The following is a 27729-nucleotide window of genomic DNA, read 5'->3' as shown; positions in this document are numbered from 1 at the left end:
TCAACTGATAATCAAGGCTCTAAATAATATAAAACTTATTGTAAAAAAAGTATTGAAAAATTAATTAACTAAACAATTGTGGGCACCTATTATTTTAATTAATTATTTTATTAATTATTTTATAAAACATGTTTTCTAATATATTGTATAATTAATTATTAAATAATAATAATAAACTATTTTATTTTTTTCATTATACAATACAATTAATTATTTCAAATAACTAATGGTTTAATACTAAAGCCTTGATTATCGACGGGTGCTATAGTATTGATGTTAACATCTCTAACTGTCATCCATTGACTATCACTACTACTACTACTACTACTGTCATCATCAGTGGGTAATTCAATAGACAATTTGATTACCCGATTACTACCGATAGCCGATCGGATGACTGCAATATTATTGAACTCCTGTCCAAAAACTTTGGTAACACGTGAGCCGATAATTCTTCTGGTGTGTCGACCAAAACAAACCCAAAAAAACAATATTTATTTAAAATTTTACAAAAAAATAAATATTAAAACAATTTTTTTTTAACAAACTTTGTATCCCCTGAAACAGTGGGCAAAACCGATTGGACAGTAAAACTACCCGAAAACGGTTGTTGTTGTTGTTTAGATAAAATCAAACCCAATAGTCTAGTGTCCGGCTCTCGTATGTCCCATTCATACCGTTCCCTCAAACGATTTTGTTTTATGCCATCTCTTTGATAAGTCAATCCTCTGACGACAAACTCTGATGTAAAACAAGTAGTTAATTAATTATTAAAAAAAATAAAATTTTTTTGTTAATATTTTTTCGGGTAAATAAAATTGATTATTATATCTGCATATACTGTATATACTGTATATACTGTATATACTGTATATACTGTATATACTGTATATACTGTATATACTGTATATACTGTATATACTGTATATATATTGTATATATATTGCTCATACCTTTTATTGTTATTGAATCGAGTGCATAGGATACCAGTCCACGTTTGGATATACCGCCCCAAACCATACCACACATACGGCCTTCGGTATCAATGAGTGGACAACCGGAAAACCCATAGATATTGACCGTATTGTGCGTTATGATTGGCATTTTTTCATTAAACGGTACCAAACTTATATAATAGCTAACGGGTATTAGATAGCTATCGACTCGGGGTGTAGTAATCATACCCGGATGCAGACCGTACCGTAAGTCCTGGCCGTGGCCTATAGTAGCTACCGGTTCGCCGAAATCAATTATTTGGTTACCACTGGTGGCCAATAGCATTGATTTGGCCGTATTATAGATGGGCGATGGCCATTGATGAAGTTGGACCAGTGCCAGATCCCAGTGCGGCTCTACATATAGGACTTCGGCGCCCATAATCAAATTTATCATAACCTGATTATCATAGCTCCTGACATATACAACCCATATAAATGGCGATTGTTTGACCACATGATAACAAGTTAATAGTAGACGATTGGCAACGAAAACACCCGATCCCGTACCGCCATCAGTATCTGGATCTTCTAGTAATGGTCTTATAATATAACCAATCGATCGGATGCAACGGTTTTTCATTGCAATCATATCGAAACCATTAATATTATCGGCGCCGGTGTTGTTATTGTTGGCCATAAGTGCCGCCGATCTAATACTAAACGTATTGTATTTGTTGGCAGACATGGGTCGGACACATGTGGGTGTTGTTGTTATTGTCTGAAACGATTGCCAGCCATGAAACAATGGCTGCTTATTGTATGCCATCCACAACATTGATAATGGCATACATAAAACACCAATTGATCTGAAAAAAAATTATAATTATATTGAATAGAAAATTATTTTATTTTTTTAAAACACATACTGTATATATAACAAACCGATAATTTATTAAATTAGTTGATAACAATTTATACATTGTTATAATAGTAATCTGTAATGTATAACTAAAAACGACAACTAAATACCGGTGCTATAGTTAGAGGACTATAAGTATAACCAATAATACAAAAAAATAGTCGACTGTTATATAAATGACACTAACGTTGTTCACGCGATTATTATTTATATATATATATATATTATATATAATATATTTTTTTATATTAAATTTAGATTTTTAAAAAATATTTTATATATATTCAGTTAAACAATTTGTATCATTTGTTTGTTTTGTTTTTTAATTATTATTATTTAATTTATCATTGCTGTGGCCTATAGTAGCTACCGGTTCGCCAAACTCAATATGGCTAGCATTGGTGGCCAATAGCATCGAGTTGGCCGTATTATAGGCCGGCGATGGCCATTCATATAGTCGGACGACTGCCAGATCCCAATGCGGCTCTTTTATGTTTGTTTATGTTATTGTCGGACAAATTAAATTAAATTATTAAATCTAACCTAACCTAACCTAACCTAACCTAACCTAACCTAAACTAACCTAAATTATTTAAATCTAACCTAGATTAATCAAACAAAACCTAAATTATTAAAACCTGTAAAATATACTATATTATATAACAAAAAAATTATTGTATAATTAATTAATTAATAATAATAAACTATTTTAGTAAAATATTTGATTTTTATTATACAATAATTAATTATTTCAAATAACTAATGGTATAATACTAAAGCCTTGATTATCGACGGGTGCTATAGTATTGATGTTAATAGTGGGTAATCCTATCGACAATTTGATTACCCGATTAGTACCGATAGCCGATCGGATGACATCAATATTATTGAACACTTGTCCGAAAACTTTGGTAACACGTGAGCCGATAATTCTTCTGGTGTGTCGACCAAAACAAAAAATAATATTTATTTATAATTTTTATAAAAAAACAAATATTAAAAAAAAATTAAAACAAACTTTGTTTCATCTGAAACAGTGGGCAAAACCGATTGTACGGTAAAACTACTCGAAAACGGTTTTGTATCCAAAATCAAACCCAATAGTCTAGTGTCTGGCTCTTGTATATGCCATTCATACCGTTTCCTCAAACGGTTTAGTTTTATGCCATCTCTTTCATAAATCAATCCTCTGATGACAAACTCTGATGTAATTAACAAATAGTTAATTAATTATTACAAACAAACAAATTTTTTTTGTTAGTTTTTGTTGATTAGTATATGTTTGTACTGTATATATATATATATATTGCTCATACCTTTTATTGTTATTGAATCGAGTGCATAGGTTACGAGTCCACGATGGGATATACCGCCCCAAACCATACCACACATACGGCCATCGGTATCAATGAGTGGACAACCGGAAAACCCGTAGATATTGACCGTATTGTGCGCTATGATTGGCATTCTATCATTAAACGGTACTAAACTTATATAATAGTCGACAGGTATTTGACGGCTATCGACTCGGGGTGTAGTAATCATACCCGGATGCAGACCATACTGTAAGTCCTGGCCGTGGCCTATAGTAGCTACAGGTTCGCCAAAATCAATATGGATATTATCATCATCATTGGTGGTGGTGGCCAATTGCATTGAAGTAGCCGTATTATAGGCCGGCGATGGCCATTCGTGTAGTCGGACCAGTGCCAGATCCCATTGCGGCTCTACATAGAGGACTTCGGCCATCATAATCAGTGTTTTCAACAACTGATTATTATCATAGGTATAGACATATACAACCCCTATAACTGGCGATTGTCTGACCACATGATAACAAGTTAACAGTAGTCGATTGGCTACGAAAACACCCGATCCTATACCCCCTTCAATACGGCTATCATACTCGAGTGGGGCTCTTATAATATAACCAATCGATCGGATGCAACGGTTTTTCATTTGAATCATATCGTAACCATTAATATTATCGCCGGCGCTGTTATTGTTGTCCATAAGTGCCGCCGATCTAATACTAAACGTATTGTTTGTTTTTGCAGACATGGGTCGGACACCTGTTGAGGTTGTTGTTGTTGTCTGAAACCATCTGTGCTTAGTGTATGCCATCCACAACATTGATAATGGCATACATAAAACACGGCTCATTGATCTGAAAAATTAAATACTTATATTAAAAAAAAAAATGTTTTTTGAATTATACTAAATAGGAAATTATTTTTTTTAACACATCATATACTGTATATATATATATATAACAAACCTATAATTTATTATATTAGTTGATAACAATTTATACATAGTAGTAGTAATTGTAGTACTAATCTATAAAATAAAACAACAACTAAATACCGGTGCTATTATTAGGACTATAAGTATAACCAATAATACAAAAAAATAATCGACTGTTTTATAGTATAATTGCCACTAACATTGTTAACGCGATTAAAATATATATATATATTGTTAAGTTTAGATTATTTTTAAATATTTTTTAAATATTTTTTAAATATATTCAGTTAAACTATTTGTATCATTTGTTTGTTTATATTTTTTTTTTAATAATAATAATTATTATTTTATTTAGTATATCTAGTAGATTATCTACTATTAATATCCTATTATACACAATGTCATCAACTATAATAAAATTGAGGTTTATTTTAAACAAAAAAAAAATTGTATTAAAGCATAGTATATAACAATATATTTGATAAACATTTATAATATAAATTTTATTTATATACATATAGGCTAATCCGGAGTTTACGCACATTAAAAAAAATTGATTTTTTTCAACAGATAATAGTTAATTATGACCTAAAAAACATATATCCATCAAAATTATTGCGCGGAAACACCTAAAACCTAACTAAAACCTAACCTAAATACCTGAGCTCTCATAACATAATTCTACACTAATTATAAATAAATTAATATTAAACAAACATAAAGCGCGTGAACAAAATTAACATTTATAATATTGCTAATAAAATAGTATTGTTGTAATTTCTTTATAATACTTTTAAAAACAACTAGTTGTCCACGCGGAACATATAACCATCTAATTTTATAGAATTTATAAATTAATTGAACCACAATAATAATGATTTTTAAACATAAATCCAATATATGAATGTTATTTAACGTGACAAACACTGATTCCGTAACCCCAGTACTATATAGATTAGGTTAGGTTACCATTGAAAATTATGTTAGGTAGCGGTTCGAACACCAGGTTAGGTAACGCGACAAACACTGATTTCGTAACCCAAGTACTGTATAAATTTGGTTAGGTTACCATTGAAAATTAGGTTAGGTTGCGGTTCGAACACAAGGTTAGGTAACGGACAAACACTGATTCCGTAACCCAAGTACTGTATAAATTAGGTTAGGTTACCATTGAAAATTAGGTTAGGTTGCGGTTCGAACACCAGGTTAGGTAACGGACAAACACTGATTCTGTAACCCAAGTACTGTATAAATTAGGATAGGTTACCATTGAAAATTAGGTTAGGTTGCGGTTCGAACACCAGGTTAGGTAACGCGACAAACACTGATTTCGTAACCCAAGTACTGTATAAATTAGGTTAGGTTACCATTGAAAATTAGGTTAGGTTGCGGTTCGAACACCAGGTTAGGTAACGCGAGAAACACTGATTCCGTATCCCCAGTACTATATAGATTAGGTTAGGTTACCATTAAATATTAGATTAAGTTGCGAAGACATTGACACTTAAATTCATATATACATACAAACATTTTAAAATTATATAGTCGTATAGATAATAATATAAAACTATTGTTTTATTATACAGTGATTGATAACAATATTCATGCGCTTTATGTTTTTTTAATATTAATTTATTTATAATTAGTATAGAATTATGTTATGAGAGCTCAGGTATTTAGGTTAGGTTTTAGTTAGGTTTTAGGTGTTTCCGCGCAATAATTTTGATGGATATATGTTTTTAAGATCATAATTAACTATTATCTGTTGAAAAAAATCAACATTTTTTAATGTGCGTAAACTCCGGATAGGCCTATATATATATCAAAACTTACAGATCAATAAGTACATTATGTATACCATTATCAATGGTATGGATGGCATACACTGAGCCGCTGTCCTGTATCTGGCAATCGTTTCGGACAATATCTAGTGGCCAGACATTGACTACAAAAACAAACAATCGGTATCATTATCTTAGATCGGCGGCGCTTATGGCGTTGAACAATGGACACCACACCGTGGATAATGGCTTCGATATGATTGACCTGAAAGCCCAATGCATCCGATCGATAGGTTTGGTTATAAGTCAACGAGTCGATGACTATTGGAACGGGTGTTTTTGTGGACAATCGTGTACTGTTGACCTGTTGTCATGTTGTCAAACATAGTCCGATAGTTTGGATTCAATATGTTATAACCTATGAGAATCGGCCATCAGATTCAGTATCAAAATCAGAACAGCTATTAGTTATATGTCCTAGGAATCTGGCGGACGTCCTGTATGTCGAACCGCACAATGATCTGGCATTAGTACGGCTCAGGGATCCGCCATCGCCTGTATATAATACGTCGACACCAATGCCGGTAACTACCAGTCCAGAGAGTACCGATTTTGGTTCACCAGTAGCTATGCTAGGTCATGGCGGTAACGTACGGTTTGCACTACACCCGGGTATGGTTATTACACCCCAAGTCGACAACTATTTGATACCCATTAACTATTATATAAGTATTGTATCGATCAATGATAAACTGCCGATCGTAACTCACAGTACTATTGCATTAGCCGGCAATTCGGGCGGTCCTGTCATTGATAGCAATGGCCAACTATGCGGTATATGTTATGGCGGTATTATAAAACGTGGACAGATATCTTATGCAATCGGCTCGCAAATATTGATGGGTTAGTAATAATGTTTATTAAAATTAATTAACAAATTTGCTGACAGTATTAGTAAATTTTTATTTATTTATTATTTATTTATTTTTCAAAATACAGAGTTTATGGATAAAGCTTTGGCCTATGAAAGTGATAATAGAAAGCACAACCGTCTCAGAAAACTGTATGAATGGGACATTGGGTCCAATACACGACTATTGGGTTTGATTTTTCATACACAACCGTTTTCCGGTAGTTTTACTGTCCAGACAGCTCTGCCCAGTGCTACAAATAATGCAAAGTTTGTTTGTGTTTTTTTTTGTGTATAATTTATACCTACTTTTAAATATAAGTTAATTAATTATTTGTTTGTGTGTCCAAACACTAGAAAAATTATCGGCACTAATGCATTGAAAATCGATAGACAAGACTTCGATAGTATCGATATTATCCGATCGGCTATTGTTAATGAAACGGTAATAACCGTTTCGTTTAGGTATCCGACTGATGGTGACAATAGTCAAACAGGTAGAAAGATGAGCACCCAATCTCTTAGCATCAATACTATACCATCAACTGATAATCAGTACATTAGTATTATACCATTAGTTATTTGATAAATAAAGTTATATTAATATATTAGTTAGTTTTAACATTAATTATTAGACTGTATATATAATATATATATATTTATTTAAAAAAATCTAATAAATTATTTGTAAGTTTCCAATAAACTCCCTATAAATTCCATCCTATATAAAAAGTAATCGCGTGTATAATATACCGGTAATATATTTTTTAAATATTTAAAAATTTTACTTTACTTATATTTATATATATACTTATATCATCAACTATAATAAAACTGCGGTTTATTATTATTATATATATTTACATATATATATATATACTGTATAAATGAAATAAATATTTTATATATCAATATATATATATATATATATATAATAAACTATATTTAAAACATAATATATATATAATATTACAGATCAATGGGTTTATTATGTATCCCATTATCAATGCTATGGATGGCATACAATAAACGGCTAATGTTTAACTGGCAATCGTTTCGGACAACAACAACCAGTGGCCGGTCATTGACTACAAATACAAACAACAATCGGTATCATTGTCTTAGATCGGCGGCGCTTATGGCTGTCAACAATAACACTGGATTCGATATGATTGACCTGAAAAACCGGTCCATCCGATCGATAGGTCGTGTTATACGACCTAAACTTGAAGATATGTATAAAATTAGCGGCGAAGGAACCGGCGTTTTTGTCGGCCATCGTCTACTGTTGACCTGTTATCATGTGGTCAAACATAATCCCATAGTTTGGATACAATATGTCCGAAGCTATGATAATCAGGTTTTAGTGACATGTCCTATGAATATGGCCGATGTCCTGTATGTAGACAAATGTTCAATAATATTGATGTCATCCGATCGGCTATCGGTACTAATCGGGTAATCAAATTGTCGATAGGATTACCCACTATTAACATCAATACTATAGCACCCGTCGATAATCAAGGCTTTAGTATTATACCATTAGTTATTTGAAATAATTAATTATTGTATTATAAAAATCAAATATTTTACTAAAATAGTTTATTATTATTAATTAATTAATTATACAATAATTTTTTTGTTATATAATATAGTATATTTTACAGGTTTTAATAATTTAGGTTTTGTTTGATTAATCTAGGTTAGATTTAAATAATTTAGTTTAGTTTAGGTTAGGTTAGGTTAGGTTAGGTTAGGTTAGGTTAGATTTAATTTAATTTAATTTGTCCGACAATAACATAAACAAACATAAAAGAGCCGCATTGGGATCTGGCAGTCGTCCGACTATATGAATGGCCATCGCCGGCCTATAATACGGCCAACTCGATGCTATTGTCCACCAATGATAGCCATATTGAGTTTGGCGAACCGGTAGCTACTATAGGCCACAGCAATGATAAATTAAATAATAATAATTAAAAAACAAAACAAACAAATGATACAAATTGTTTAACTGAATATATATAAAATATTTTTTTAAAAAAATCTAAATTTAATATAAAAAAATATATTATATATAATATATATATAAAAATAATAAGCGCGTGAACAACGTTAGTATCAGTTTTAACAGTCGACTATTTTTTTGTATTATTGGTTATACATATAGTACTCTAACTATAGCACCGGTATTTAGTTGTCGTTTTTAGTTATAGATTATAGACTACTATTACTATGTATACATTGTTATCAACTAATTTAATAAATTATCGGTTTGTTATATAGAGTATATATGTTTGAAAAAAATAAAATAATTTTCTATTCAATATAATTCAAAAATATTTTTTAATATAATTATATAATTTTTTTCAGATCAATTGGTGTCTTATGTATGCCATTATCAATGTTGTGGATGGCATACAATAAGCAGCCATCGTTTCAGACAACAACAACAACCAAAGGTGTCCGACCCATGTCTGCCAAAACAAACAATCCGTTTAGTATTAGATCAGCTGCACTTATGGCCAACAATAACAACACCGGCGCCGATAATATTAATGGTTACGATATGATTGCAATGAAAAACCGTTGCATCCGATCGATTGGTTATATTATAAGACCATTACTAGAAGATCCAGATACTGATGGCGGTACGGGATCGGGTGTTTTCGTTGCCAATCGTCTACTATTAACATGTTATCATGTGGTCAAACAATCGCCAGCTATATGGGTTGTATATGTCAGGAGCTATGATAATCAGGTTATGACAAATTTGATTATGGGCGCCGAAGTCCTATATGTAGAGCCGCACTGGGATCTGGCACTGGTCCAACTTCATCAATGGCCATCGCCCATCTATAATACGGCCAAATCAATGCTATTGGCCACCAGTGGTAACCAAATAATTGATTTCGGCGAACCTGTAGCTACTATAGGCCACGGCCAGGACTTACGGTTTGGACTGCATCCGGGTATGATTACTATACCCCGAGTCGATAGCTATCTAATACCTGTTAGCTATTATATAAGTTTGGTACCGTTTAATGAAAAAATGCCAATCATAACGCACAATACGGTCAATATCTATGGGTTTTCCGGTTGTCCACTCATTGATACCGAAGGCCGTATGTGTGGTATGGTTTGGGGCGGTATATCCAAACGTGGACTGGTATCCTATGCACTCGATTCAATAACAATAAAAGGTATGAACAATATATATATATATATATATACAGTACATACAGATATTATAATCAATTATATAATAAATTTTATTTATTCAACAAAAAAAAAAATATTACTAAAAATTTCTTGTTTTTGTTTTTAATTATTAATTAACTATTTGTTTTACATCAGAGTTTGTCGTCAGAGGATTGACTTATCAAAGAGATGGCATAAAACAAAACCGTTTGAGGGAACGGTATGAATGGGACATACAAGACCCGGACACTCGGCTATTGGGTTTGATTTTATCTAAACAACAACAACCGTTTTCGTGTAGTTTTACTGTCCAATCGGTTTTGCCCACTGTTTCCGAGGAAACAAAGTTTGTTAAAAAAAATTGTTTTAATATTTATTTTTTTGTAAAATTTTAAATAAATATTGTTTTTTTGGGTTTGTTTTGGTCGACACACCAGAAGAATTATCGGCTCATGTGTTACCAAAGTTTTCGGACAGGAGTTCAATAATATTGCAGTCATCCGATCGGCTATCGGTACTAATAGGGTAATCAAATTGTCGATTGAATTACCCACTGATGATGACAGTAGTAGTAGTAGTAGTAGTAGTGGTAGTAGTAGTAGTGATAGTCAAGGGATGACAGTTAGACAGGTAGTGACTGTTAACATCAATACTATAGCACCCGTCGATAATCAAGGATTTAGGATTAAACCATTGGTTATTTGAAATAATTAATTGTATTGTATAATAAAAAAATAAAATAGTTTATTATTATTTAATAATTAATTATACAATATTTATTTTTTTGTAAAAAATTATTTGGAAAAATATATTTTACAGGTTTTTTTTAAAAAAAAATTAGGTTAGGTTTGTATAATATAGTTTTTAAGGTATAGCGACTCATTGCCAGGGTTTTAAGAAAATAAATGCCCATCCCTGGCAATACCCAAATAGATGCCATGCATTTATTTTGGGCATCTATTTTATTTGCCTGCCAATTTAAATTGCTAAAAAAGCAACTGTATTTATAAAAATAATTTAATTTATGCGTGTTAATTACAGTTAAAATTAATTTACTTATTTCCAAAAATATTACCTTTTTAATTAAAGGTATATAAAACAAAACAAAAATACAAGCAAATATATTATTCAAACAATGTTTTATAAAATAATTAATTTTTACAATTTATTAAGTTATATAAATACATAAACATAAATATATAATATTATATAAATACTAAAAATCAACAAAACAAACAAAAATACAATTTCTAAAAAATTAAATTTATCATTTAATATAAATTATATTTTCCATGCGATTACTACTGTTATATTAATAAATAATCAAATTTTAATAGTTTAGTTAATTAATTTTTCAATACTAATCAAGTTTTATAATTATTTAGAGTATAAAATTAACTAATATATAACTTTATTTATCAAATAACTAATGGTATAATACTAATGCCCTGATTATCAGTTGATGGTATAGTATCGATGATAAGGGATTGTGTGCTAAACTTTCTAACTATTGTTTGACTATTGTCTTCATCATCAGTAGTCGTATACCTAAACCAAACGGTTATTACCGTTTCATTAACAATAGCCGATCGGATAATATCGATATTATTGAAGTCTTGTCTATCGATTTTCAATACATTAGTGCCGATAATTTGTCTGTAGGTGTGTGTGTTTGGACACACAAACAAATAGTTGATTTATATTTTTTTTAAAAATAGGTATAAATTATACACCAAATAAAAAAACATAACAAACTTTGCATTATCTGTAGCATTGGGTAGAGCTGTCTGGACAGTAAAACTACCGGAAATCGGTTGTCTATCAAAAATCAAACCCAATAGTCGTCTATTGGACCCAATGTCCCATTCATACCGTTTCCTGAGACGGGTTTGTTTTCTGCCATCACTTTCATAAACTATAGCCCTATCGATAAACGCTTTGTATTTTAGACAGAAATAAAACAAAAATAATAAATATTTTTTTTTTTTTTTGAAAACATATTTTACATTATTTATACATTACATATACATTACATATATATTTATAGATAATTATTAAACATATTAAACAGTATTATTTGCCTGAAAATACCTGACAATGTTTTATAATCGACAGCAAAGCTTATCAGAAATCGTTGAAGAAAACCGCCCCAAACAAGACCACACAATTGGCCACTGGTATCGATTACAGGACTTCCCGAAAAACCCGGAACAGTGACCATACTATTGGTTATCATTGGTAATTGTTTGCCAAACGGTACTGTACTTACATAATACTTATACGGTTGCATATTGTTGTCGACTTCAGGTGTCCTAATCATACCCGTGTGTAGTGCATAGTGTATAGCATTGCCATTACCGATCATAGCTACCGGTGCACCGAATCCGATACTTTCGGTAGCGTTGGTAATCAGAGACATTGGTGTCGCCGTATTATACTTAAGTGACGGCTGTTTGCGGAGCCGAAGTATTGCCAAATCCCAGTGCGGCTCACAGTAGACAACGTCGGCCTCAATAAAACTTGATTTTTTTACTAACCGATTCTCATAGATTTTTATATATTCAATCCAAACTATCGGCAGATGTACGACCACATGATAACAGGTCAACATTAGCCGATTGTCGACAACAAAAACGCCGGTTCCTTCATTAGGAAATGTCCAAAAATCTTCCATTATTGGTTTTAAAACACGACCTACCGATCCGATGCATTTGTTTTTCATTGCAATCATATCGATACCATCGATGCCTGGGTTCATAAGCGCTGCCGATCTAAGACAATACCGATTGTTTGGTTTTGCAGACAATTGTCGGCTACTACTGGACTTTGTCCGAAACGATTGCCAGTAGTTAACCAATGATGATGACAACAACAACGGCTTATTATATGTCCACCAAATCACTGATAATGGTAGACATAATACACCCATTGATCTGTAAAATTATATATTATAAATATGTTTCAAATGTATATTTTTTGGTTTTATTTTAGTTTTTTTTTTAATTAATTAATAGTAATATATAGTAGAAAAGTGATAACCGAACCGATAATTAATTAATTTTGACGACAATAATGTATACATAATACAGTAGATATACTGGTGTTAAATAAATAGTAGAACTACTTATAAATTTGGTACTGAATTTAGTAATAATTTATATATAAAATAAAATTTAAAAAAAATAATAACAATTATATTTTGCACGCATTTTTTGAATTAATATAATATACAGTAATAATCATCAATACTTTTAAGATATTACTGTAACTGTTAATTATTACTGAGATTGTATTATAATAATAAAATAATTAATAGCAATAAATAAAATATTAAAAATATTTAGTTCAGTTTATAAAAAAAAATACAAACAAAATATACTGTAAATAAAATTATATTATTATATACATATAATTTATATGGGTATTGTATAGTATAGCTGCCACTTGTTGTTCACGCGATTAATATTTAATACAATTTTAAAGATAAATATATGAATGTCTCGTGAATTACTATTAATTTTATTGTAAATTAGAGAATATTTTCTTTGTAAAGTTTTTCTTGAAAGTTATGTTTCTTTTGAAAGCTATGACTTAAATTTAGTGAACAAAATGATTAATCTAAAGACATTATTTAGACTAATACTTGTCTCACAGGAGACAATGATTAACTGGTGTATAACAATGGGTTTATTATTAGCAACTAAAAATTGTCCCATTTGTGACAACGAAATGGTAAATAATTAATTTGCAAAAAAATACATTAAAAAATTATTTTCATAGAAGATAATTGTCAAACAATTATCGTACCGGTGCCACCAAAAGCATGGACAACCTCATGATTATAGACTAAGTGCTTTGAATAATACTAGGTTTTCTGGATCAAAGTTTAGCATTGAAAACATAATAATCTTGACGTACCTGTTTTCGGTCGGCACAACAAAATATGAGGACATTAAACGAGAAACAAGTGATTTAATTAAAACAACATCTCATAACACTATAAGTGATTGGCTTAACTTTTGTCGAGAAGTGGTATTTGATTGGGTCGAAAAATATCAATCAGTTGATCTCTTAGGAGGAGAAGGTAGTATATGATACATATTTAATTATGCACGTTACCTAAACCTAATTATAATGGTAATACCAAACTGATAGTGTATTAGTGTTTGCTCTGTTACCTAACCTGGAGTTCCGACCGCAACCTAAACCTAATTATAATGGTAATACCAAACTCATAGTGTATTAGTGTTTGCTCTGTTACCTAACCTGGAGTTCCGACCGCAACCTAAACCTAATTATAATGGTAATACCAAACTCATAGTGTATTAGTGTTTGCTCTGTTACCTAACCTGGAGTTCCGACCGCAACCTAAACCTAATTATAATGGTAATACCAAACTGATAGTGTATTAGTGTTTGCTCTGTTACCTAACCTGGAGTTCCGACCGCAACCTAAACCTAATTATAATGATAATATTTTGATAACTTTTAATTCAGGAGTTGTCGTAGAAATTGACGAAACAAAAGTTGGTAAAAGAAAGTACAATAGAGGTCGACTAGTTGATGGGACGTGGATTTTAGGTTTAGTTGAGATTCAAATAGGAGCTAATTGTCGACGTGGAGGTAGATTTCGTTTAGAAATATGTCCCCTAAATAAAAGAGATGCCGACACTCTTTTACCTTTGATACGTAAGCATGTAAAAATTGGGACAACTATTGTGTCTGACTGTTGGGCTGGATATTATAGACTAACAGACAATGGTATAAATGATAGATAAAACATATTATTAAGTTAATTAATTTTTTAATTTTTAGGTTTTGTCCATTTTACTGTGAATCATTCGAAAGAGTTTGTCAATTCACATTCTGGTGCAAACACACAGACCATTGAATCTCAATGGAGAGCTATGAAACGCAATCTTTTAAGAGGGGGTATACCACAAGATAACCTTTATCTACATTTAGCCGAATATCTTTGGCGCCGACACGTACTTCACAACAATTTAGATAATTTTATTTTTTTTATTGATTGTATAAAACAATTATACAACCCTTTAATGTAATTTTAATTACAGTATATACAGGTATATATATATTAATTTGCAATGTAAAATATTATTTCATAATAATATATTTATATTTAATAAAATCTATTGTAATTAACGCGATATTTGTATATTTAACTTTAAAATTGTATTAAATATTAATCGCGTGAACAACAAGTGGCAGCTATACTATACAACAGCCATTTATATACAGTATTATGTATACATTATTGTCGGCAAAATTAATTAATTATCGGTTCGGTTATTACTTTTCTACTATATATTGCTATTAATTAATAAAATAAACTAAAATAAAACCAAAAAATATATTTGAAACATATTTATAATATATAATTTTACAGATCAATGGGGATATGTATACCATTATCAGTGATCTGGTGGACATACAATAAGCCGTTGTTGTTGTCATCATCAGCGGTTAACTACTGGCAATCGTTACGGACAAAGTCCAGTAGTAGCCGACAATTGTCTACAAAAACAAACAATCGGTATCAGTGTCTTAGATCGGCAGCGCTTATGAACCCAGGCGTCGATGGTATCGATATGATTGTCATGAAAAACCAGTGCATCCGATCGGTAGGTCGCGTTATACGGCCATCAATGGAAGATATTCGGGTATTTCATTCGGATGGAACCGGCGTTTTTGTTGGCGACAATAGTCTACTGTTAACCTGTTATCATGTGGTCGTACAGCTACCGGTAGTTTGGGTCGAATTTGTGATAAGTTACGAGAATCGGATGGCAAAAAAATGTTTAATTAAGGCCGACGTTGTCTATTGTGAACCGCACTGTGATTTAGCACTACTTCATCTCCAGAGTTTACCGTCTGAAGTGTCCGACCGGCCGACTATACTGACGATAACCAACAAACTGGCAGCCGATAAAAGTATCGGATTCGGTGCACCGGTAGCTATGCTCGGCAATGGCAATGATATACACTATGAACTACATCCGGGTATGATTAGGACACCACTGGTCGACAAAAATATGACACCCTATATGTATTACGTTAGAATATCAACCGGTAGCGAACAATTACCGATCATAGCCACTAATATGGTCACTGTTCCGGGTTTTTCGGGAAGTCCTGCAATCGATATCAATGGCAAATTGTGTGGTCTTGTTTGGGGCGGTATTAGTGAACGATTTTTTATAAGCTATGCTATCGATTATAAAACATTGTCAGGTATTTGAAGCAAATAATAATAGATATACTGTTATTAATATGTTTAATAATTGATTGAAAAATTTATTATATATATATATATATATTATATATAATATATTTTTAAAAATGTTTTACTTTTTGTTTCTCAAATACAAAGCGTTTTTCAATAGGGCTATAGTTTATGGAAGAGAGGGTAGAAATCAAACCCGTCTAAGAAAACGATTTGAATGGGATATTCAGTCCAATAGACGACTAATGGGTCTAATAGTTGATTCAAAACCATTTTCCGGTTGTTTTACTGTACAGTCGGCACTTCCGATGGCCTCAACTAATGCAATGTTTGTTATCATTATAATTATTATAAAATATATCATAACTTTAATCATTTTGGTTGTTTATTTGGTCCCAAACAACACCAGTGGTATTATTGGTAGACGTATTTGTTTAGTTAACGGTCAGGTATGCAATACTGTCGATGATATTCGATTGGCTATCAATAATAGATTGGAAATCAAAGTGACCATTAGGTCTACCATAGATGATGACAGTAGTAGTGATAGTAAGGACAGTATGAAAACCATTGACATCAATACTATAGAAACCATCGATGAACAGGACATTAGTATTATGCCATTAGTTTTCTGATAATATATATATAACGTTATATATTATAATATTATTATATATTATTAATAAACATAATAAATATTATAAAAAATATTGAAAATACTTATAAAAGTAAATTATTTTTTTTATTCATTTTATTCATTAAAAATATCATATAATTACAAAACTAATGGTATTTAATACAAAACATATAAATGAAAATAATAATTAATTAAATATAGTGTATAATATAGTAAAAATATTGTTTTATATAAACTACAAATCTCTAATCTTTGATATACGCAAATTACGTTGATTTACACAAATAACGTACATTATAAACACAAATTACAAAGTAGTGTACGATTATTTAAATTTATTAAAATTATTTAAATATATATAAAAACTAAAATTTCTCAAAAGTTTAGTCTAATTAATGTGTATTGGTTCAGTAGTTTTGTTACATTAGGTTATTTAGTAGTTGTAAAAACAAATTAAGTCTCATTAAAATTACTTATGATGAATATTATAAAATTAATAAAAGAATTGCACGGCTATACATGTTGCGCGGGACAAACTAGTAAATTTTAAAAAATAACAATTATATTTTGCACGCAATTTTTGTATTTTGAGTTAATATCACATACTGTACACATGATATTACTGATAATTTTTAGCTTAATTATACTGAGATTGTATAATAAAAAGTTTCAATATATTAAAATAATTAAATAGTAATAGTAATAAATCAATTATAAAAAAATATTAGTTAATAAATTATTTATTTTATTTTATACTCTAATGTTTAAAATAATAGATAATAAAAAAACACACAAACAAAAAAACAATTAGAAAATAATGGGTAAATTTGTTTCATTATAATCAATGGCAGTCATCGACATTAACTCCGATTGTTTGGTAGTGTCCGCCATAGATCTCATAGTCAATGAAATAATATTGTTATCACGGGTTAGATCATTGAGTTTGTTAGCCAATTCACGGATAGTTGTATCCATAATTTGTTGGCCAATAAATTCACTGTTAAAAATCAAATAATTAAAATAAAATAAATTATGAAAACATTATACAATAGCATTACAAGTTGTAATTTACAACTAACAGTAAAATACATTTATTAAAATAATTTACACCAATAATAATAATATCAATTACTTACACATTAGGCGATTCGGGTATTGTATTAACAATTGTAAACTCAGTACTGTTGTTGTCATCAATAGTATTGGACAATAAAATCAGTCCTAATTTCAATCCCGGTCTCAATGTATAGCTTACTGTGCGATTCAATTGTCTATCATTGAATCCATTAGCATATCGTTTGCTATTTTCAATAAAATCTATTAAAAAATAGCATATAATTAAAATTATTTTTATTATTATTATTATTAATACCTAATATATCGTTGCAAGTGATGGCAAATGAAAATCTATCTTTAAGTGTACCCATAATCTGTGCGCCGATTACCGTGTAATCGGCGGTCAGGGCCGGACCACCCGAATACCCACGTAGTATGGGTGCCGAATGTACCAACAATTGACGTGAATTGTCGATAAATGTCGGAAAAACATAACCATAACCGTGTAGTTTGTCGACAGTAATACCAACGGTTAGTATAATACCCGATTGACACGATTTTTCGCCAACTATCTGTGTATGACCTATACTGGCCACTGGTTCGCCGAAAACATCGGCAGTAGTAGTATTAGTAGTCGTTGTTGATGTCCGGGAATCAAACGGTTGGCCATGAAATAGATCTTTATCGGGTTTATTAAGCACCAAAAGTGCCAGATCACGGGCCGGCTCCACATAGACAACATTGGCCGCTACGATATCCAGACCACCATAAAAATACATACTAACCTGTACTGACTGACTGCCCCCGACTACATGTAGATTAGTTACGATCGACATTTCGTTGCCATTCAACCGAAATCCTGTACCGTTTGCTATGTATTTATTTTGGCTGTCGTTAAGCGACGGAACCATAATTTTGACTACCGATTGGTCGCATCGGAACTTTATGGCCTTAATGTTGATGCGATTGTCATCTTTGATAGTATGGGCCGATCGTATGGTTGTCATTATTGTTGGCCACGGATGCGATGATAATAATAATGTGAATCTATTGGTTTGAAACCGTTTGCCATTTGAAAACAATAGTTGGTTACGATTACTGTTGCTATTTGTTTGCCACTTATTGTATGCTATTATCACTGCCGCCGCCATCAGTGATGATGGTATGGTTAAGACACTCAATAATCTGCTAAAAATATTATCATATATTTTATTTATTGATTTTTTTTAATGATTATTATTATTATATTGAAATATAATAGTAAGTAACCTATAATATCCTATAATAGATCTGAATTTATACATATTTTTCAAAAATAATATATATTGAATTATTACAAATTTGACAATAAAACTATTTAATAAAAAAAACAAAAATTCAAATTCAAATATTTTAAACAAAGTTAATATCGTTTTATTTTTTAATTTATTTTTTGTTATTGTTATTAATTGTGTATTAATTTAGTTACAAATCATCATTGTTATTAATATAACATAAAATATTTACAAATAAATTAAATAAAACAAATAAATACTAAAAAAAATATATAAATTAGAAAATAATGGGTAAATTTGTTTGATTATAATCAATGACAGTCATCGACATTGGCATCGATGGTAAGTTAGGTCCTGATCTGACCATTAGTTCAATTGTAGTGTTGTTTTTGTTGTTGTCTATACTACCAGTTGCTAAACCATTGAGTTTGTCATTAATTTGTTTGATATCAATATCAATAATTTGTTGACTAATAAATTTACTGTAAAAATCAATTTTTTAAAACAAATTAAAGTAATATATAATTTACAAAAAAATTCATTTGAAAATATTTATCATCAAATAAAAAATAATGTAATTATTTTTAATTATTTTTAAAACCCATTACTAATTACTTACCCATTAAGCGATTCGGGTATTATATTCTCAATTGTCAATTGGGTATTGTTTTCATAATTTGTTGATAAAATTAGTCCTAATTTAAATCCCGGTTCCAATGTATGACATTTTTGGCGATTTAATTGTCTATCACTTAGATGTTGTTCATATTGTCTACTTTTTTCAATAAAATCTAATAATAATTTTTTTTAGAGACAATAATAGATTATAAGATTATAATTTTGTTAGATTAAAACATTATAGAGATATAGACTACTATTACTAATTACTAATTACTAATTACTAATTACTAATTACTAATTACTAATTACTAATTACTAATTACTAATTACTAATTACTAATTACTAATTACTAATTACTAATTACTAATTACTAATTACTAATTACTAATTACTAATTACTAATTACTAATTACTAATTACTAATTACTAATTACTAATTACTAATTACTAATTACTAATTACTAATTACTAATTACTAATTACTAATTACTATTACTATTACTAATTACTAATTATTAATTATTAATTACTAATTACTAATTACTATTACTATTAACCTAATAGATCGACATTAGTAGTGGCAAAATAAAAACCATATTCACGTCTGGCCAATGTTGTCACACCTAAAACGGTAGCCATCGATGTCATCAATGGACCGCCGGAATAGCCATAGTTTGCTGGCGACGAATGCATTATAAATTGATGCCATTCCCCTGTATTAACCAAATCGATACGTCCGGGCGAATACAGTTGCTTGAGTTGAATACCCACGGTCTGGACATAACCCGATTGGTATAGTTTACTACAGCGAACGGGTGTATCCGTATGGCCGACAGTGGCTACCGGTTCCCAGTAAATATCCGAACCTTGATTGTATATCCGTGATCTGTCTATATCACGGGCCGGAAAACTATCGCTGCTTAACTGATATCTAAGGCTTACCAGTGCCAGATCCCGGTGCCGTTCAACATAGACAACAGTGGCCGTACATCTGGTCAACTGATATCTGTAATACAAGTCTACGTCGACTAAATGCGCGCCTTTGACTACGTGTGCATTGGTTACGATCATCATATCTGTATGACCACCACTGAGCCGAAACCCTGTGCCCAATGCTATCGGTTTGGTGTTATCGACCAACGACTGGACCAACACTTTGACTACTGTCTGATTGAAACAACGTTTAATATATCCAATATCTATGTCGTTGTTGTTGTTGTCGTCATCATTGATGATAGTATGTGCCGATCGTATTGTCGGTGTTGTTGTTGGCCACCGATTCGGTAATGATTTGAATCTATTGGTCCATTGAGACCATTGTTGCCTATTATTACTGTTGTTTGTTGTCGTCCACCAATTGTCTGCCGCCATCATCACCAGTGATGACGGTATGTATAACACACTAAATAATCTGTAAATAATATTTTTTTATTCAATTAAAATATTTAAATAAATTTATGTTTAATTTTATTTTTTTTATATTAACAAACCGATTGTATATCATATTAACAAACCGATTATTAGGAGTATTAGGAACGGTAGGGTAGGGTAGGGTAGGGTATCTTAACTTATCTAAAAACTTGTTTTTTAAAAAAAAAATCATGATTTTGATCACGTGTTAAAAAACTTCAAACAACAAGTGCGTGCAAACAATAAACAAAAAATTATTAACTATTAATTCAAAAAAAATGTATTTAAAATAAAATTTAAGTTAAATATTAATAAAACATAACATTTTCAATAACATAATAATCAACAAACAATTATTAGCTAAAAGACAATTAATTGATAACAACAACTACTATAAAAACAATAGTAACTATACTATCGGTAGTACCGATAATAATGGCCATACAGTCAGACACCACAGGGATGACATCAACATATAAATCCCTAACGTATCGATATAACCGCCAAAAAATGTTAAACATATTCAATATCTTAATCACTAAACAATTATTAGCAATAAGACGGCTAAAGATGACGACCACAACAACAACAGCTATACTATCGGTACCGATGATAGTAATGGCCATACAGTACAACACATGGCGGACACCACCAACACTTAGATACTCAACGTATAGATACCATTGTAGTAGTAGTAGTAGATCTGGTAGGTTGTCGTCATCATCATCATCTGGCACTGGTATGTCATCATCATCTGCACCCATACTACTACTACAACAACAACACCAGTATCGGTGGCGGTTCACAACAAGATCGGCTCGGCTGATGGACACCAACGATACCAATGGACGCCTCCCGGATGGCATCGATATCGCGGCTATCAGAAAACATTTCATCCGATCAATAGGTCTGGTAGTTACCAGCGAATTGGACGACTATGAACTGGGCTATTCGGAGGGAACCGGTGTTATTGTGGCCAACAATTTCGGACAACAGGGTTGTCTATTGTTAACCAACTGTCATGTGGTCAGCCATTCGTCTATTGTTGAAGTCATGTACAAATTGGACGTTGACACCGACACCGACACTGATAGCGACACAGACAACGACACCAACATCGACACCGACAGCGACTCCGACAGCGACACCGACAGCGACACCGACAGCGACACCGACAGCGACACCGACACCGACACCGACACCGACAGCGACTCCTACAGTGATTCCGACTCCGACACCGACGACGAGGACTTGTTTGTAGAAGTAGGCGATGTCTTATATGTTGAGCCGCACTGGGATCTGGCATTAGTCCGATTGCATCGTATGGTCGATACATTTCAACCGATGCCCATTAAAGCCCAACAATCATCATCATCAGCCGATAGTTTAGCGTTTGGCCAACCGATAGCCATGTACGGTCACGGCGCCCAAATAGCTTGGACAGTACATCCAGGTCTAGTTGTCCAACCGTTGGCCCAACAATTCAATGTATACGATAGCTATTGTGTTAGCGGCAATTTGTTCAATGATAACCAACCGATTGTATGCCATACGGCCATCAATGCACACGGTTTTTCTGGCTGTCCACTAATCGATACCGATGCCCGACAACTGTGCGGTCTAGTTTGGGGCGGGTTTATGGAAAAATCGTTGATTACGTTTGCCATCGACTTTCAAACAGTTAACGGTATGTCATATACTGTATTAATACTACTTTATATTGTTTGGTATAACTGTATAATAATAATTGTTTGTTTGTACTGTATGTCACACCCCTCCCCCCATACCCCCAGAGTTTATATTGCGGGCCTTGGAGTATGAAGTGTCTAATAAAAGACTAAATCGGCTCCGGGATCAGTATTCAATAATAGGATCCAGGGATAGACAGTTGGCCCTAATTTTGGCCAAACATTACGATAAAAATGATGTTTGGTTTACTATTGAGGAATTGCTTCCCGAATCCGAACCAATGTATTGTTTATTTATTTTATTGTTTTAATAGTTCAAACTATAATTTACTAATTAATTAATTAATTAATTTGTTTATTATTATTTAGAGATATTATTAACCGATATGTAATGTTCGTCAACGACCAGCCGTTTACCGACATTGAAACCATACGGACAGTCCTATCAGTTGGCGATGAAATCAGTTATCCGACTATTCAATTGACACTTAGGTCTTCAATGTTTAAGTATAATAATCAATTTGATAGGAAAGTTAACATTACATCCATGAGCCCGGATGTCCAGGCATTTGTTTTCTAGAGTTTTTATTTTAAAACTAATATATATATATATATATATATATTGTAACATTTTAAACATATTTGTTTGTCAATTAATAATAAATTTATTAAATATTTGATAAATAATAACTGTAATTTATTATTACTTATAGTAATTTTGTTTATACAATATAGATTTTTTTTTGAAAAAATAAATAAATAATTATCTATAATACCTATAAAATACAGTTTTTAATATTTATAATTTAATAACTTATACTAAATAATAAATTATAATATTATTTACTAATAAATAAATATATATATATAGATATAGATATTTATTATGAAAAATAAACTCTAGAAAACAAATGCCTGGACATCCTGGCTCATGGATGTAATGTCAATGTCACTTTAAGTAGGATACAGGCAGTTATAAAGTTTATATATAAGTATATATAAATATATAGTAATAAAATTAAAAAATATATATAATATAATAAAATTAATGTTACATTTAAAACATTTTAATATTAATAATGATTATCCTATCTACTAAATTAATTTTAATGTTTGATGTAATAATAATTTAATCTAATATTAAATTTTAAAAAATGAAATCATATATACTGACTAATAAATAGATAGTAACTATCTCTTATCTTATTTCATATCTTATCTTACATAAATAACGTTGATGTAAACAAATTACGTTACTATACATAAATTACGTTGATGTAAACAAATTACGTTTATGTAAACAAATTATGTTACTATACATAAATTACGTTGATGTAAACAAATTACGTTTATGTAAACAAATTAGATTGATATACATAAATTACAGTGATATACACTGAATTATACTGATGTACAGTAATGATGTACACAACTTTAATTTAATAATTTATTTAATTAATTTTAGACTAAACAATTAATTACTAGTTTTTTCAAATCTAATTTTAATTTTAATATATATTTTATATAAAATAAATAAATAATATTTATAATACTATTTAATACAATAAATATGTTTTGTTTACTAATTATAAATTACAAATTAATTTATTAATATATAGATATTTATTAGTATAAAAATAAACTCTAGAAAACAAATGCCTTGACATCCGGGCTCATGGATGTAATGTTAACTTTCCAATCAAATCGATTGTTATACCTATACATTGGAGACCTAAGTGTCAATTGAATAGTCGGATAGCTATCGTCGCCAACTGATAGGACTGTCCGTATGGTTTCAATGTCGGTAAACGGCTGGTCATTGACGAACATTACAAATCGGTTGACAATATTTCTTAAATAAATAAAACATTAATTAATTGATTAATTAGTAAAACAATTAAATAGTAAATTATAGTTTTTTTAGACAAAACAAACAAAAAAATACAATACAATGGTTGGGATTCGGGAAGTAATTCCTCGATAGTAAACCAAACATTATTGCTATCAAATTCATCGTAATGTTTGGCCAAAATTAGGGCCAACTGTCTATTACTGGAGCCAAACATTGAATACAGGTTCCGGAGCCGATTTAGGTTTATACCTGTATATGCATCAACATAGCTAATGGCCCTCAACATAAACTCTAAGGGGATTAGACATTATAAACATTAAATTATTAGTATATCAAACAATATAGGGATATATACTGTATATACAGGGTTTTCGATTCCAGGGGGGGGGGGGGCATAGAGGAATAAAATGGCAAAAATATCGCAAAAAAAAATTGGGGGAGGAATAGGGTGGGGTGAATAATTTTTATTGCATTTTTAAACGTCAATTTTTCGCCAAATTTGAGTAAATTTCTAATATATTCCCATTAAATTCCCATTAAATTGCCAAATAAATAACAAATAAATTCGCCCTACCCCCTCATCTTTCGCAACCCTGATATATACTGTATATACAGTATATATCATATATATGACATACCGTTAACTGTTTGATAGTCGACGGCAAACGTTATCTGGCCTCTGGTGACAAACCCACCCCAAACAATACCGCTTAGTCGGCCATCGGTATCGATTAGTGGACAGCCGGAAAACCCCGGTACATTGACGGCCGTATGGGCTACGATAGGCAAGTGACCGGCAAACGGTACAGTACTTATCCTATACGTGTCGTTTGCATTGTTTAGCTGAACCGACGGCTGCACTACCAGACCCGGATGTACAGTAAAGGCTATCTGTCCGTGACCAAACATGCAACCCGGTTGGCCAAACTTGGTTTCAGTGGCCATTGGCATCGGATTGAATAGGCTGTTCAGACGCTGTAGTCGGACCAGTGCCAGATCCCAGTGCTGTTCAACATACAGGACATCGGCTAACTCTACGTATACTCTATTGTCGTTGTGGTCGGGTTTATAGATAACCCTGACTACTGGCGAATGGGTGACCGCGTGATAGTTAGTCAACAGTAGACAACCGGTATCCGTGGTGTTGGCCACACAAACACCTGATCCTTCAGTAAAAATCTGGTCACTATTGTCCAGTTTTTTTATAACAATTATACCGATTGATCGGATACAATGTTTTCTGATAGCATCGATATCGATGCCATCCGGTTGGCCGCCGTTGCCCACAAAATTGATAGGTTTGTTGTTATCATTGTTGTCCATCATCAGAGCCGATCTATTAGTTAGTGGCCACCATTGTTGTGGGATATGTGTGTATGATAATGGCATACCAGTGCCAGATGCTGATGATGATGACAACCTACCAGATCTACTACTACTACTACAGTGGTGTCTAAACAATGTTTTTTAGACCATCGATGTTATTGTCATACATATAGTATGTAATGTATTGTAAAATCAAGCGATTATTTGGTACCCAATAAACACTATAATTGACAATACATTCAATGAATACAATATTTTTAGAGACAGTAATAACGTTTGTAATTATTATGTAATAAATTGAAAACTTAGTACTATTTACAAGTGAGATAGTCTAAAATTTTAATATTTTCTGCATTGCATCATGGACAATTATTTATGATTTTTAGTACACAAATTAGTATAGATTGGAGAGTATAAAGTGGAAAAATAAAGTTATAAATACATTATTTTAATTAAATATTTAATATAAAATAACTAATTTATTATAATACATATTTTATATTAATATAATTGAAATTATTTCAATATTTTATAGGATTAATAATGAATGAGTAATTATTTTTTTTTATCAAACTTTAAGTAGGATACAGGCAGTTATAAAGTTTATATATAAGTATATATAAATATAGAGTAATAAAATTAAAAAAAAATATAATATAATAAAATTAATGTTACATTTAAAACATTTTAATATTAATACTGATTATCCTATCTACTAAATTAATTTTAAGGTTTGATGTAATAATAATTTAATCTAATATTAAATTTTAAAAAATGAAATCATATATTTAATGAATACTGACTAATAAATAGATAGTAACTATCTCTTATCTTATTTCATATCTTATCTTACATAAATAACGTTGATGTAAACAAATTACGTTTATGTAAACAAATTACGTTACTATACATAAATTTCGTTGATGTAAACAAATTACGTTTAAGTAAACAAATTATGTTACTATACATAAATTACGTTGATGTAAACAAATTACGTTTAAGTAAACAAATTATGTTGCTATACATAAATTACGTTTATGTAAACAAATTACGTTATTATACACAAATTACGTTACTATACATAAATTACGTTGATCTAAACAAATTACGTTGATGTAAACAAATTACGTTATTATACACAAATTACGTTGAGATACACAATTTACGTTACTATACACAAATTACGTTACTATACATTAATAACGTTGATGTAAACAAATTACGTTATTATACACAAATTACGTTTATGTAAACAAATTACGTTATTATTTACAAATTACGTTACTATACATAAATTACGTTGACATACACAATTTACGTTACTATACACAAATTACGTTTATGTAAACAAATTACGTTATTATTCACAAATTACGTTGCTATACATAAATTACGTTGACATACACAATTTACGTTACTATACACAAATTACGTTATTATACACAAATTACGTTATTATTCACAAATTACGTTACTATACATAAATTACGTTGACATACACAATTTACGTTACTATACACAAATTACGTTATTATACACAAATTACGTTTATGTAAACAAATTACGTTATTATTCACAAATTACGTTATTATACACAAATTACGTTATTATTCACAAATTACGTT

At 30.8% G+C, this 27729-nt stretch overlaps 7 protein-coding genes across 7 annotated transcripts; 3 read left to right on the top strand and 4 right to left on the bottom strand.

Moving 5' to 3' along the window:
* Positions 1-215: 215 nt before the first annotated feature.
* On the bottom strand, positions 216-4192 carry LOC128954996 (uncharacterized). The gene is made up of 9 exons (XM_054300620.1): positions 4136-4192; positions 3405-4024; positions 3174-3311; positions 2876-3059; positions 2632-2792; positions 2241-2343; positions 954-1804; positions 549-741; positions 216-456 (listed from the first exon to the last, which is right to left on the bottom strand). Exons 1-9 carry the CDS (start codon positions 4171-4173, stop codon positions 216-218), a joined length of 2529 nt encoding a protein of 842 aa, XP_054156595.1. The 5' UTR covers positions 4174-4192.
* Positions 4193-6202: 2010 nt separating this feature from the next.
* Positions 6203-10701, top strand: LOC128954994 (uncharacterized). The gene is made up of 7 exons (XM_054300618.1): positions 6203-6788; positions 6885-7065; positions 7153-7292; positions 8001-8193; positions 9169-9998; positions 10153-10342; positions 10434-10701. The coding sequence occupies exons 1-7, from the start codon at positions 6203-6205 to the stop codon at positions 10699-10701; spliced, it is 2388 nt and encodes a 795-aa protein (XP_054156593.1).
* A 713-nt stretch (positions 10702-11414) lies between these two features.
* On the bottom strand, positions 11415-13079 carry LOC128954993 (uncharacterized). The gene is made up of 4 exons (XM_054300617.1): positions 13041-13079; positions 12088-12929; positions 11752-11932; positions 11415-11652 (listed from the first exon to the last, which is right to left on the bottom strand). The coding sequence occupies exons 1-4, from the start codon at positions 13076-13078 to the stop codon at positions 11415-11417; spliced, it is 1299 nt and encodes a 432-aa protein (XP_054156592.1). The 5' UTR covers position 13079.
* A 526-nt stretch (positions 13080-13605) lies between these two features.
* Positions 13606-16874, top strand: LOC128954992 (uncharacterized). Its single transcript, XM_054300615.1, has 7 exons — positions 13606-13728; positions 13777-14080; positions 14493-14756; positions 14811-14844; positions 15403-16247; positions 16387-16567; positions 16649-16874. Exons 1-7 carry the CDS (start codon positions 13606-13608, stop codon positions 16872-16874), a joined length of 1977 nt encoding a protein of 658 aa, XP_054156590.1.
* Positions 16875-17683: 809 nt separating this feature from the next.
* Positions 17684-21441, bottom strand: LOC128954991 (uncharacterized). The gene is made up of 6 exons (XM_054300614.1): positions 21319-21441; positions 20386-21239; positions 19826-19997; positions 18249-19120; positions 18013-18193; positions 17684-17873 (listed from the first exon to the last, which is right to left on the bottom strand). The coding sequence occupies exons 1-6, from the start codon at positions 21429-21431 to the stop codon at positions 17684-17686; spliced, it is 2382 nt and encodes a 793-aa protein (XP_054156589.1). The 5' UTR covers positions 21432-21441.
* A 271-nt stretch (positions 21442-21712) lies between these two features.
* LOC128954988 (uncharacterized) lies at positions 21713-23506 on the top strand. Its single transcript, XM_054300612.1, has 3 exons — positions 21713-22925; positions 23032-23209; positions 23296-23506. The coding sequence occupies exons 1-3, from the start codon at positions 21749-21751 to the stop codon at positions 23504-23506; spliced, it is 1566 nt and encodes a 521-aa protein (XP_054156587.1). The 5' UTR covers positions 21713-21748.
* A 1064-nt stretch (positions 23507-24570) lies between these two features.
* Positions 24571-26318, bottom strand: LOC128954987 (uncharacterized). The gene is made up of 3 exons (XM_054300611.1): positions 25417-26318; positions 24877-25069; positions 24571-24778 (listed from the first exon to the last, which is right to left on the bottom strand). Exons 1-3 carry the CDS (start codon positions 26165-26167, stop codon positions 24571-24573), a joined length of 1152 nt encoding a protein of 383 aa, XP_054156586.1. The 5' UTR covers positions 26168-26318.
* Between the last annotated feature and the right edge of the window lie 1411 nt (positions 26319-27729).

The sequence above is a fragment of the Oppia nitens genome, unplaced genomic scaffold (assembly GCF_028296485.1).
Source record: "Oppia nitens isolate AA-2021 unplaced genomic scaffold, nextdenovo-longstitch-racon4-pilon3 scaffold2_pilon_pilon_pilon, whole genome shotgun sequence".
Taxonomy (NCBI): Eukaryota; Metazoa; Arthropoda; class Arachnida; order Sarcoptiformes; family Oppiidae; genus Oppia; species Oppia nitens.
This window is presented reverse-complemented; position numbering and strand designations above follow the sequence as displayed.

Coding starts and splice junctions, on each gene's coding strand:
- LOC128954996 (XM_054300620.1), bottom strand. CDS start 4,173: ATGTATAAATTGTTATCAACTAATATAATAAATTATAG. Junction 2,344..2,631: donor CGTCGATAATCAAGGCTTTA/GTATTATACCAT, acceptor CAAACATAAAAG/AGCCGCATTGGGATCTGGCA. Junction 457..548: donor ACTGTTTCAGGGGATACAAA/GTTTGTTAAAAA, acceptor TCGACACACCAG/AAGAATTATCGGCTCACGTG.
- LOC128954994 (XM_054300618.1), top strand. CDS start 6,203: ATGACTATTGGAACGGGTGTTTTTGTGGACAATCGTGTACTGTTGACC. Junction 7,066..7,152: donor AGTGCTACAAATAATGCAAA/GTTTGTTTGTGT, acceptor TCCAAACACTAG/AAAAATTATCGGCACTAATG. Junction 8,194..9,168: donor ATGAATATGGCCGATGTCCT/GTATGTAGACAA, acceptor AATTTTTTTCAG/ATCAATTGGTGTCTTATGTA.
- LOC128954993 (XM_054300617.1), bottom strand. CDS start 13,078: ATGTATACATTATTGTCGTCAAAATTAATTAATTATCG. Junction 12,930..13,040: donor TCAAAATTAATTAATTATCG/GTTCGGTTATCA, acceptor ATAATTTTACAG/ATCAATGGGTGTATTATGTC. Junction 11,653..11,751: donor AATGCTACAGATAATGCAAA/GTTTGTTATGTT, acceptor ACACACCTACAG/ACAAATTATCGGCACTAATG.
- LOC128954992 (XM_054300615.1), top strand. CDS start 13,606: ATGATTAATCTAAAGACATTATTTAGACTAATACTTGTCTCACAGGAG. Junction 14,757..14,810: donor TTATAGACTAACAGACAATG/GTATAAATGATA, acceptor TTTAATTTTTAG/GTTTTGTCCATTTTACTGTG. Junction 16,568..16,648: donor ATGGCCTCAACTAATGCAAT/GTTTGTTATCAT, acceptor AAACAACACCAG/TGGTATTATTGGTAGACGTA.
- LOC128954991 (XM_054300614.1), bottom strand. CDS start 21,431: ATGATTTTTTTTTTAAAAAACAAGTTTTTAGATAAGTTAAGATACCCT. Junction 21,240..21,318: donor GTTAATATGATATACAATCG/GTTTGTTAATAT, acceptor TATTATTTACAG/ATTATTTAGTGTGTTATACA. Junction 19,121..19,825: donor ATACCCGAATCGCTTAATGG/GTAAGTAATTAG, acceptor TAATATTTTTAG/CAGATTATTGAGTGTCTTAA.
- LOC128954988 (XM_054300612.1), top strand. CDS start 21,749: ATGTTAAACATATTCAATATCTTAATCACTAAACAATTATTAGCAATA. Junction 22,926..23,031: donor CGACTTTCAAACAGTTAACG/GTATGTCATATA, acceptor CCATACCCCCAG/AGTTTATATTGCGGGCCTTG. Junction 23,210..23,295: donor CTTCCCGAATCCGAACCAAT/GTATTGTTTATT, acceptor ATTATTATTTAG/AGATATTATTAACCGATATG.
- LOC128954987 (XM_054300611.1), bottom strand. CDS start 26,167: ATGCCATTATCATACACACATATCCCACAACAATGGTGGCCACTAACT. Junction 25,070..25,416: donor CGACTATCAAACAGTTAACG/GTATGTCATATA, acceptor TAATCCCCTTAG/AGTTTATGTTGAGGGCCATT. Junction 24,779..24,876: donor CTTCCCGAATCCCAACCATT/GTATTGTATTTT, acceptor TATTTATTTAAG/AAATATTGTCAACCGATTTG.